General features: G+C 32.2%; 1 protein-coding gene and 1 long non-coding RNA gene across 2 annotated transcripts in view; one reads left to right on the forward strand and one right to left on the reverse strand.

The window, feature by feature from the left end:
- LOC108663856 (uncharacterized) overlaps nucleotides 1-13126 on the forward strand; it is a 58942-nt gene extending 45816 nt beyond the window's left edge. Inside the window, exons 3-4 of the mRNA XM_088808886.1 lie at nucleotides 11331-11676; nucleotides 12960-13126. Of these exons, the coding sequence (XP_088665012.1) occupies nucleotides 11331-11676; nucleotides 12960-13126 (513 nt within the window). The remainder of the gene's footprint in view (nucleotides 1-11330; nucleotides 11677-12959) is intronic.
- On the reverse strand, nucleotides 743-2638 carry LOC148761257 (uncharacterized). Its single transcript, XR_016027852.1, has 3 exons — nucleotides 2580-2638; nucleotides 1849-1928; nucleotides 743-982 (listed from the first exon to the last, which is right to left on the reverse strand). It is a non-coding gene; the product is annotated as an uncharacterized LOC148761257 (long non-coding RNA).
- Nucleotides 13127-13497: the final 371 nt, after the last annotated feature.

Genomic DNA, 13497 nt, shown 5'->3' on the forward strand with positions numbered 1-13497 from the left:
TGCCATAGTGGCATCCAACTCACCCGTGAAAGACACACAACCGAGCTGTCTAGCCTCCTTTAGCTTCTTGGAAATGGATACATCTTGTACCGGTGGTGGAACTAAAGGAGTAACTGGTGGTACTATAGGTGGAACTTGACCAGTCGGAGCTCCACCAGCCATTGCAGTAAAGAAAGCTGCCAATGCCTGTGCTGCCTCAGTGGGCATGGTGGGAATACCCGTAGGTGGCGGAGGAGATGGAGGATGTGGAGGACTATCGGCCTGCTCAGCAGCAGGTGCGGCCCGAAGGGTAGATGCAGCTGATTCCTCCTCTACTGTATTTGGCTGATGACGTTGGGAACGACCTCTTCCCTTCCCAACCAATCTAGTGAGAGGTGGGCATCCGCGTCGAGGAGGCATTGTAATCTATAAAAAAATACGAGCAAGGTTAGGTAACCTTAGGCTCTATATGCAGATGCATGCATTCTATTCAACCTAACCTAACTTAACTTAATCCGGGGCCACACTGATATTGTAAATTTTTAAAACAACTTTATGGCACGACCCGAAACTCCCATCGAGCCCGTGACAACCGCCGCAACGTCCCGATAGGCACTCATTACCCCGAATGCCGATCGAAACCCCGCAAGGCTTAGCATCGACTTCTGCATCTCCCCAGTGAGTGACAGTTATTAAATTTCACATTTCAAAAAAAATCATAAGTCATTTCCAAATCAAAACAATAAAATATTACTTTCTGGCTCACAGGGGCATTTTCGTCATTTTTCTTCAAAAATACCAAAACTCGTCAAAAACATGGTGTAAAAGCTAAATATATTCATACATACTTTAAATCAAATAACTGAAGAATAAAATTACTTTTTCAGTGACACGTGGGCCCCCAACTGACTAAGAAGATGTAGGGCCATGAACCCTTACTTCCTATGATGCAACTCCGAGATTAATTCTCGTCTTAATCAACTATCAACAAACTGTCCTGAGCCTGAAAAATGGATAGGAAGAGGGGTGAGATTAAATAATCCCAGTGAGTAAACAATTACCATCAAAAGCATCTAAAGCCGAGTAGATGGAGACAATATAAAAACGTTATATCTCAATAATGTTCATAACACAAAATTCGTTTCAATCTATACCAAATAATTTCTTTTCATCAAATTTTCCCCGACTTATGAATTTCTTAAACTTGGCCCCTGCCAGAATCATTCTCACGGGTACCTTCGTCAAGGTATCCCACTGAGACCGCCAAGGCTGTTCAATGACCCATACCCATAAACATGTTTTCACATCTGACACACAGCCATTCCTTGGCGTTGGCTGAGTCTCACTCTCACGTGGTGGCCCGAACGTGAGGTGCACTCAAATCATACCTCAGGAGATACTTCGCCCAACATCTCCCCCCGGAGGTAAGTATATAATTGAGTTATCGTGCCCCTCTCATAGGCAGTCCACGGAAACCCCCACCACTGCAGTGACCGTTTAATATACCACCAGACCCATAAAAATTCCAGTAGCATAATATGGCGAATAAAATGTAATCCAGTCTACCAAGACCAATCCAAAACTGTTCATATATTTCATGCCAACCTCAAAAATTTAGCCATCATGCTACCATAATGTCATAAGCCACAATTTCAATAATATATAAAATCATAAATTTCAACACAGTCTCCATATGCTCAATTTTCCCAAAACAATATTAGTTTTCAAAACCAGTATAAATCTCATTTTTTATTAAAAAATATTTTAATTGGAAAACATAATATTTTATAATTTAAACTCACCATTTAATAAAAGCATCAAACAAGTATAATTACTCTAAATATTTAAGACGATAAATTGTCCACTCACAGTTCTAGGAGTCGACGTACTCCTAATCCCAGTCTTCAAGCACAATTTCTGTACTTTTACCAGTGTAATTTGCTCACCACCTATCCACAATGTACAATACATAATTCACCACATCAATGCTTGACCATTATAAAATCAATTCAGGCTCGGTATATATACATGATATGACATGCAACTTATCTGACTACCGCTTAAATGCGGTGCTAACCTAATTCGACCTATTACCCGATTAAATTACTAACGCGTCCAATTTAATCTCAAATTAATTTTTTTCAGTTTCTATACCTCAATTGCACCCAAATTGACTTAATGTCCCTCAGTGTGGTGCAAATTATCAGTCCCGATAACAAATTACGAAAATACCCCTAATGGGTAAAAATTCGTATTTTTGCTCCGAAAATTTCCATTATTTTTCTAGACTCATAATTCATCATTATTCATCATAATTGCTCAAGTAAACATCAAGATCATCAGCCAATATTCCCCTAGAAAATTCAGCCAATAATGGTAATGGAGGAAAATGAATTCTTTTCTTGTTGTTTTGTTCCTAAATATGCTAAACTAACTTAAAACACTAACATAACTTAAAATCAAATTAATCTAACAAGTTTCTCTCTCCTAACCCATTTTTCCAGAATTGAATTCATCCTCAAATCACATGATTCAACCATGGAAAATGATGAGAAATGCATGAAAATGATAAATCTTAAGCTAAGCTTGAAAAATCATACCTTTAAACACTTGATTCCTTGAAAAATCACACTTTTTCTTTGAATTTTCTCACTCTAGGGTTTGTCCTTATTTCTTTCTCTCTCCTGCTGGTTTTGGCTGACCGTCCAAATGAAGAATTCTGGAATTTGCAAGCCTTTTAATAGGCTTAATAAAATATTATTATTTTATTTATTTTTTGAATATTTTATTATTTTATTTTTTTCTAGCCATTTTTTTGACTTTCTTTTTCCACCACTCAATCCTCTTCACTTATCCATGTCTTCCATGAAATTTCTAGAATTTTCCAAAGTTTTGGTGGAGCAAATTTTTAAAAATTACACTTTTACCCCCGTAAAGTGAAAAATTACATTTTTGCCCCAAAAATTGAAAAATTACCAAAATGCATAATTTTCACTCCTTATACTCATATCATGCTCCATTTAATCAAATTTGATCTAAATTCTCTCGAAAAATTCAATTTCGTCCTCGGGTGGTAAAATTACGATTTTGCCCCTAGATAGTGAAAATTCTGGTTTGACTCCGAATTGATCCTCGAACTCCGAATTACCATTTTGAGTCATCCTTGAACTGTGAAACTCTTAATTTCACCTTAAAATTCCTATTTGAACTAGTTCGAGGCTTAATCGACTCAATGATACCATTAGGGGCAATATCGTCTTTTAACGATTTCTCGAACTTCCTAAATATACAAACATTCTATCGAGCATGTGAATGACATTATAATTATTTTACAAAGCAGGGTTTGACACTTTAAAACTAAAAACTTTGATCTTTAAAACCAAAAGCGTTGATACCAATAGAATTGTCACGACCCGGAACCTCCCTCAAGCCCATGACAATCGCCGCGACGTCCCGATTGACACTCATTATCCGGAATGCCAACCGGAACCCCGCAAGGCTTACATATAAGTTTGTTTCCTTTCCTGTGAGCAATCATTGTTAAATATTGAGTTTTTAGAGAATATATACTATTTTAGATCAAAAACAATCAAAATAAAATTTTCGCCACACAGGGGTATTTTGGTCATTTTTTCTCAAAAATTTCGAAACTGACTAAAACGTAATATACCAGTACAAAACACATAATTCATATTCAAAATGAGTTTAAAAGTCCAAAATCTTCATTTAAAACGAAATTACGGTTATTTGAATATAATAAGAAAATAAAAGAAATATTAAGGAAAATATTCTATTTTCTTATAAAACAATATTTATAGAGTTATACGTGAATAATTTTTATAGCGTAAAAGCTAAATAAATTTATACATACTGAAATACAGTAAGCCAAAATATTTAATTTAATTTACAATAACAAGAGGGCCCCCGAATAAACAAAAGTAAAGAGGACTGTGAACCTACGATTTGGAAAATGTAGATCCAATGGTAGTCCTCGATGAGATCAGCTATCTACAATCTATACTGAACCTGAAATGGGTGGAAAAGAGTTGGGTGAGATTTTGCAATCCCAATGAGTAAACATACATTATCATAAATATCTAAAGGCGAGTAAAATGGAGGCAAGTTTAAACAATAAATTTCAACCCATTTCATAATGTTTTCAATTTATTTCTTAAACCATAAAATATTTGTAATTTACCAAAACAATTGTTAAGGCTTATGCCTTTTATTAAAACATGGCTCAAGCCAAAACTAATCCTCGAGGATACCTTGGCCGAGGCATCTAACCGAGTCCGCCAAGGGTGTTAAAATATTCACACGTGAAACACATTTTTATTTTTAAAAACCAGTCGTTCCTTGGCATTGGCCGAGTTACACAATCACGTGGGGGTTCGACGTGAAGTGAGCTCTAATACTACCCAGGAGTTACCCTCCTCGCCTCTACAACCGGAGTAACTATATAACTGGGTTTACCGTGCCCCTCTAATAGGCAGTCCACGAAAACCCGTCACTGCAGTGACTAACCCACCAATTTTAATAAAATTTCGACAGTATAACGTGACTTTTATTTATTTATCCAGCCTGCATAGTAAAATCAACTTACATAAATTTCCCAAATGCACCAACAAAATATAGCCACATATACTCATTTCTCATAAGCCATTCCTAGGAAAATATATATTTTTCAAGTGAGTTTGCAGCCTCCAATTACTCAATTTCATAATCAATATAATATATTTTTATTTATCACATTTATTCCTAAAACATCAAAAATCCCGTTTTCATTTCATAAAACACATAAAGGGCATTTAAAATAAACTCTAGATAATTTACAATAATAATAAGTTTACTCACCGTTTGTACAAACTAAAAGCTTTCTAAGCGCCCCGATCACTACTCGTCGGGTACGACTTCTTTGCCTTTTCCGGAAGGCTCTCCTCCTAGACACATTACAAAAATTTACACAATTCATCACATTGATGCTAAATCACTATATAATTAACTTAAATCCTATACTAATGCATGGTATGAAATGTAATAGCCTAAAACGGCTTAAACGCGGTATTAACCTATTTTTGGCACTTTGCCCGATAAATTGCTAACGCGCTCCATTTTAACTCTAAATCATCCCATTCTCTCTCCAACATTTCTAACCATTAAATATCAGCCAATAACCTTCTAAAAACAACAAAATCAGCTCACTCCCTTCCTTGGAAAATTCAGCCAAAAATGGGACATTAACTCGGTTAATTTTCTACTTTGTTTTTCTATCACGTTTAATCGTTTTTCATCATTTTCTCTTCATTTCCCTTAGAATAAAATCAATTCATCATCATTGTACAGCATTGAGCATCCAGCCAAGAGTGGGTATTGTGAAAATTTAATGATTTCTTGCCCAATTTAATTTCTAAACACATTTAACTAACTAAAACTATCAATTTAACTAAAAATCAAAACCTAAAAATTTCAATTTCTCTCCCCTAGAATTTCGTCCAGACCTTGATATCACTTTTTGATCTCTCTCCTCAAGCATGCTAAATGGAAATAAAGGCATAGAAATGGTAGAAATCAAGCTAAAATCGAAAAATCTTACCGTTAGACGCGTAAACGGTCGAAAACCGTGAATTTTCCTTTGAATTTTCTTGTTTCTCTTTGGTTTTTCTTTTTTTCTTCCTTTCCTCTCTATTTCCTCTCTTGTTCTTCCTTATGGCCGGCCAGCACTCAAAATTTGGGTTTAAATGGGCTGACTTTTTATTAAAATAATATTATTTCATTAAAAAAATGCCACGTGTCACTTTCCCATTGGCCCATCTTTAAAATTTCATCCATTTGTTTTCAAATTTTCACCATACACTTGTCCCATATATCCATAGCTTAGATAAAATTCTCAGACTTATCCAAAGTCTCGGTGGAGTAATTTTTGAAATTTACACTTTTGCCCCTGTAAAAGTCAAAAATTACATTTTTACCCCAAAAATTGAAAAATTGCCCATAGACATATTTTTCATCCCTTATACTCATACCATTCTCCAATTTGTCAAATTTGATCTCAATTCTCTCAAAATCTCAAATTTTGTCCGTGGGTGGTAAAATTACGATTTGGCCCCTACACTCCCAAAAATCACCAGAATTAAACTTTTTCACTTCCTATCATTAAATTATACTCCAAATAGTTAATCTTGGTCAAAAATTTCACTCCATGATCAAATTATTATCTTAGGTGGCAAAATGACGATTTTACCCTTGAATATCAAAATTTCTAATTTTACCCCAAATGAACCCTCGAACTCCGAACAATCATTTTTAGTCATTCCTGGACTATAAAATATTAAATTTCATCCTACAATTTCTATTTGAACTAGTTCGAGGTTAAATCAATTTAAGTGTACCGTTAGGTACAATATCAGGTTTCGTTTATTCTTAGGTGCTTTTTTAACGTAATAACATGCTACTCAATGCATGTATGTCATGACATGTATTTATAGGGTCGGGTTTTACATTCACGTGGGGGTTCGACGTGAAGTGAGCTCTAATACTACCCCGGGAGTTACCCTCCTCGCCTCTACAACCGGAGTAACTATATAACTGGGTTTATCGTGCCCCTCTAATAGGCAGTCCACGAAAACCCGTCATTGTAGTGACTAACCCACCAATTTTAATAAAATTTCGACAGTATAACGTGACTTTTATTTATTTATCCAACCTGCATAGTAAAACAACTTACATAAATTTCCCAATGCATTCACAAAATATAGCCACATATACTCATTTCTCATAAGCCATTCCTAGGAAAATATATATTTTTCAAGTCAATTTGTAGCCTCCAATTACTCAATTTCATAATCAATACAATATATTTTTATTTGTCACATTTATTCCTAAAACATTAAAAATCCCGTTTTCATCTCGTTCTCATTTCATAAAATACATAAAGGGCATTTAAAATAAACTCTAGATAATTTACAATAATAATAAGTTTACTCACCGTTTGTACAAACTAAAAGCTTTCTAAGCGCCCCGATCACTACTCATCGGGTACGACTTCTTTACCTTTTTCGGAAGGCTCTCCTTCTAGACACATTACAAAAATTTACACAATTCATCACATTGATGCTAAATCACTATATAATTAACTTAAATCCTATACTAATGCATGGTATAAAATGCAATAGCCTAAACCGGCTTAAACGCGGTATTAACCTATTTTTGGCACTTTGCCCGATAAATTGCTAACGCGCTCCATTTTAGCTCTAAATCATCCCATTCTCTCTCCAACATTTCTAACCATTAAATATCAGCCAATAACCTTCTAAAAACAACAAAATCAGCTCACTCCCTTCCTTGGAAAATTCGGCCAAAAATGGGACATTAACTCGGTTAATTTTCTACTTTGTTTTTTTATCACGTTTAATCGTTTTTCATCATTTTCTCTTCATTTCCCTTAGAATAAAATCAATTCATCATCATTGTACAGCATTGAGCATCCAGCCAAGAGTGGGTATTGTGAAAATTTAATGATTTCTTGCCCAATTTAATTTCTAAACACATTTAACTAACTAAAACTATCAATTTAACTAAAAATCAAAACCTAAAAATTTCAATTTCTCTCCCCTAGAATTTCGTCCAGCCCTTGATATCACTTTTTGATCTCTCTCCTCAAGCATGCTAAATGGAAATGAAGGTATAGGAAAGGTAGAAATCAAGCTAAAATCGAAAAATCTTACCGTTAGACGCGTAAACGGTCGAAAACCGCGAATTTCCCTTTGAATTTTCTTGTTTCTCTTTGGTTTTTCTTTTTTTCTTCCTTTCCTCTCTATTTCCTCTCTTGTTCTTCCTTATGGCCGGCCAGCACTCAAAATATGGGTTTAAATGGGCTGACTTTTCATTAAAATAATATTATTTCATTAAAAAAATGCCACATGTCACTTTCCCATTGGCCCATTTTTAAAATTTCATCCATTTGTTTCCAAATTTTCACCATACACTTGTCTCATATATTCATAACTTAGATAAAATTCTCAGACTCATCGAAAGTCTCGGTGGAGTAATTTTTTAAATTTACACTTTTGCCCCCGTAAAAGTCAAAAATTACATTTTTGCCCCAAAAATTGAAAAATTGCCCATAGACATATTTTTCATCCCCTATACTCATACCATTCTCCAATTTGTCAAATTTGATCTAAATTCTCTCAAAATCTCAAATTTTGTCCATGGGTGGCAAAATTACGATTTTGCCCCTACACTCCAAAAATCACCAGAATTAAACTTTTTCACTTCCTATCATTAAATTATACTCCAAATAGTTAATCTTGGTCAAAAATTTCACTCCATGATCAAATTATTATCTTAGGTGGCAAAATGACGATTTTGCCCTTGAATATCAAAATTTCTAATTTTACCCCAAATGAACCCTCAAACTCCGAACAATCATTTTTAGTCATTCTTGGACTATAAAATATTAAATTTCATCCTACAATTTCTATTTGAACTAGTTCAAGGTTAAATCAATTTAAGTGTACCGTTAAGTACAATATCGGGTTTCGTCTATTCTTAGGTGCTTTTCTAGCGTAATAACATGCTACTCAATGCATGTATGTCATGACATGTATTTATAGGGTCGAGTTTTACATAAGCTTGACCCCAGGAGATACCCTACGCGCCTCTACGTTTGAGGTAATAATATAATGGAGTTTACCGTGCCCCTCTAATAGGCTGGTCCACGGAACCCCCTTTGCAGTAAATAATTAATATATGATCCACCAATCAATAAAATTCATTCTAGCATGACATGACAATTTATCGCAACCTAGCCTCTCAAAACTGAATACACAGTATAAATAATTCTAACACCAAAATCAGTTTAGCCATTCATGCTCATTTATTATCATAAGCCATTCAATTCAAAACCATAAATTTGCAACACAAACTAGCAGTCTCCAATTACTCTATTTTCAAAACCAATATTCGATTTTCTAGAAAATTTATAAAATCATTTTATAAAATTACAATTTCTCTTAAAACATAACAATTTACCATTTAAACCCATTTTTCATAAAATCACACAGTTGTATAAAACTACTCTAGATAATTAAGACGATAATAAGTTCACTCACAGTTCTAGGAGTCGATATACTCCTAATCCCAGTCTCCAAGCACAATTTTTGTACTTTTACTAGTGTACTTTACTCACCACCTATCCACAATGTACAATACATAATTCATCACATCAATTCTTGACCATTATAAAATCAATTCAGGCTCGATATATATGCATGATATGATATACAACTTATCCGACTATGGCTTAAATACGGTGTTGACCTAATTCAGCCTATTATCTCCAATTTAACTCCAAATCAATTCTTCTTACTTTCTACACTCCAATTATAACTAAATTACCTCCATGACTACGAATGAGATTTAATTTATCAGTCTCGATAGTAAATTACGAAAATACCCCTAGTGGGTAAAAATCGTATTTTTGCTCCGAAAATTTTCATTATTTTTCTAGGCTTATAATTCATCATTTCTTAACCAATTCTCCTAGAATGAAAATCAAATTCATCCTCACTCAACACATGATAAATTCGGCCATTAATGATTGTGGGAGAAAATAAGTTATTTTCTTGTTGTTTTGTTTCTAAATATGCTAAACTCACTTAAAACACTAACATAACTTAAAATCAAATTAATCTAACAACTTTGTCTCTCCTAACCCATTTTTCAGAATTGAATTCATCATAATAACTCAATATTCAACCATGGAAATCAAGAACAAAAGCATGGGTAAGCTAGGTATCAAGGAGAACTAAAGAAATTCTAACTTACCTAGCTTGTTTGCTTGATTTCTTCACTTTTTCTTTGAATTTTTCACTTAGGTTTTCTTGTTTTTCCCTTTTTTCTTCCTCTCTTTCTCTCTCTTCCTCGCTTGGCCGGCCATATGAAGAAAATGGGCTGATTTTATGCCTTTTTAATATGAAATAATAAAATAATAAAGGTATGACACATGTCATTTTCTTATTGGTCCATTTTTAAAATTTTAAAATTTTAATCATTTTTATCTCCACCACACAATTAGTCAATGGTCAAAATGAGGATAAAGGAAGACCATGTGCTGGAAAAATGTCCTGATGGTGAAAAATTATAATTTTGTCCCTGGGATGACAAAATTACCATTTTACCCTTTTACTCCAAATTATACCGAAATTAAAATTTTTCACTTCTAAACCTCAAATCTTACTCCAATAAATCAAATTATACTCCAATAAGTCTAATGGGGCCAAAAAAAATTTTCTAAAATTCTCATTTTGTCCTTAGGTGGCAAATGACCATTTTACCCCTAGATATGCCTTTTTAATATGAAATAATAAAATAATAAAGGTATGACACATGTCATTTTCTTATTGGTCCATTTTTAAAATTTTAAAATTTTAATCATTTTTATCTCCACCACACAATTAGTCAATGGTCAAAATGAGGATAAAGGAAGACCATGTGCTGGAAAAATGTCCTGATGGTGAAAAATTATAATTTTGTCCCTGGGATGACAAAATTACCATTTTACCCTTTTACTCCAAATTATACCGAAATTAAAATTTTTCACTTCTAAACCTCAAATCTTACTCCAATAAATCAAATTATACTCCAATAAGTCTAATGGGGCCAAAAAAAAATTTCTAAAATTCTCATTTTGTCCTTAGGTGGCAAATGACCATTTTACCCCTAGATAGCGAAAATTTCAGTTCGGCTCCAAATTGATCCTCGAACTCCGAATCACCATATTAAACTATTCTGAGACTTTAAAATTCTTAATTTCATCGTAAATTCTCTATTTGATCTAGTTCGAGGCTTAAATCAACTTTATTGTACCTTTAGGTACAATACCGACTTTTATAAATTTTTCGGGACTCTCCTAGCATGCAAACATGCTATCCATCACATGTATATCATGACAAATAATTTTTTATAAAGTCGGGCTTGTCATCTTCTCCCCCACTTGGATCAACCATATGATCCTTCTTCTTGACTGATTTCGACATTCGGCTAAATATTAATATTTTAATATTATTTCATTAATAAATTATTATTTTATTCTAAAAATTTTATCTTGTCTCCTTGGTACCCGAAATACCTTATTATGCCTCACTTGACTTCTGAATCGCCTTTTATCTCACAAATTCTCCTCCGATAAAATTATTATTATTTTATTGTTATTTTCTCATTTACGAAATATTTTATCCTAAACTACTCCTTTCATCTTTTATCACTTCTAAACATTTTAATTGACCTTAATTTGCATTCGATCAACTTTATTTATCACCATATCAAAGTATGGGGTATTCCAATATGAGATTGGTGATCTTCAAAAGCTGAAGATGCTTCGTGTACGATTCAATCGACTTTTTGGCTCCATACCTTCAAGCATCTTTAATATGTCCTCATTGCAATTGGTTTCTTTATCATATAATAAGTTATCAGGAAGGTTACCATTTGATATGTGTTACCGTTTCCCTGAGCTTGAGAACTTCTTAATAGGGGAGAATGAATTTTCTAGCTATATTCCATCAAGTATAGGAGAATGCAACAAGCTTCAAGTTTTTGCTTTGTACAATAATCAATTCAGCGGCATCATTCCAAAAAGTATTGGAAATTTAACTAGACTTGAATATATAGATTTGGACGATAATAGTTTGGAAGGTAAGATTTTAAGCTTATATATTTGGTATAATTATTTTTTGCTTAAGATTTCCCATTTTTTGTTTAAAACTCCTACTACAAGATGTTATACATGCTAATTCTTATTGTAATTAAAAAAGTACTTTCTACTTCTAGTTAATTAAAAATACAAAATAAAAATATGAATAAGAATTATTATTATTTATAAGGTGTGGTATAATAGTATTATGTAGCAAAATTTTTTTGGTTATATACATTTTAATTTTTTTTTGTGTGTACCTTTTTCCAAATCCATCTCCATCAATACTTAAATGTTAAAATTAGTCTACATTTTAAAATTGATTGCTTTTAAATATCATAATCTTTTATAGTTTCTTAGTGTTAAAAATTAAAGGATAAAGATATAACAACAAATATTTAATAGATTTTTTTTTACATTTGCACTTTATGTGATCTATGAAATTATTTAGAAAATTGTATTGTTTCACTTTCATCCTTTTTTTTTAACTTTTTCACTTGACTTTATTATTTTTATTTTATTTTTTATTTTCAATTGACAAAAAGATTTTTAATTTTATTTATTTTGCATTTTGAAACTTATAATTAAATTTAATAAAGTTATGTCTTTTATTTTATTTATTGAAAATAAATAAATATACCATCAAATAGTTTTTTTTATATCCTAGTGTCTATATCCTGTGTCTATTTGCATTAAATTTGTCAAATATGATCTTAAATTCTATTTAAAATATTTGAGAAGAACTATACTCTAACAATATTTTTTAGAGAAGTTCCAATCGAGTCAGATAAGCTCAATAGAGATTTTACTCTTTACAACTTCTGCTTTTGTTGTTTTCTTTTCCTTTTTATATGTGCAAGTGGGAATAACGCAACTCACATCTAACATCTTTACTCAAAATTTAAGTCACTCGTAACACTTGAACTAAGCAAAAGTGACATTTGCCTTTTTCTTTTACCAACTATTTGAGAATAAAAACAAATAGGAGTCTGAATTGTGACACCTCTAACTATGCTAATCAAATAGCTTCGTTTTTTAATGTGAAATAATTTATAAATGGAAAAAAACAAGCTCAAGAAGATTGATTTAAGTTATTTGTAATCTTATTCATATATATTGATTTGGTTTTTGGCTTTGCTTTTTACACAAACTTGTGGCACTGCAAAAAGTATTTATTTGTTTATAATCTGAAAACTTTGAGAAAAATAGAATTTTCATGTGCAAGTGATTTTGATTGCAAATAGATTCTATATTATTATTGCAATTATTTCTACCATTTTTGCAGATGAAATTCCACGTGAGATTGGAAATCTTATTAGATTGGAGATATTTTATGCAAAGAATATGCACCTGAGTGGGCAGATTCCACCTTCCATCTTCAATATTTCTTCATTGAAAGAAATTAATCTCCAAAACAATAATCTATCTGGTAATCTACTCAACAACATTTAATTGTATTTTTTAATGTAGTTTATTTTAGGAGTAGAAATAAACTAGTGCTACCTCACACACCCACTACATGGGTGAAAAATAAATATATATACAAAAGCATTTTATGGAGAAACTGATAAAGAATATTTATTAAATAAATTAAGAGAATATATATATAATGTAATGTAAAACTATATAAATAACAGAAAAAAATAAGAATAAAAGAAGTATAAAGGATAACGATATAGGAACAAATATTTAATTATTTTTTTACATTCACACTTTACGTTTCAATAATTTATGAAATTATTCAGAAAATTATATTATTTAAAATTCATCTTTTTTTGGTTTAAATTTTTCAATTGATTTTATTTATTTTTTATTTTCAATTT

Source organism: Theobroma cacao, chromosome 8 (assembly GCF_053813885.1).
Source record: "Theobroma cacao isolate CCN51 chromosome 8, ASM5381388v1, whole genome shotgun sequence".
Classification (NCBI taxonomy): Eukaryota; Viridiplantae; Streptophyta; class Magnoliopsida; order Malvales; family Malvaceae; genus Theobroma; species Theobroma cacao.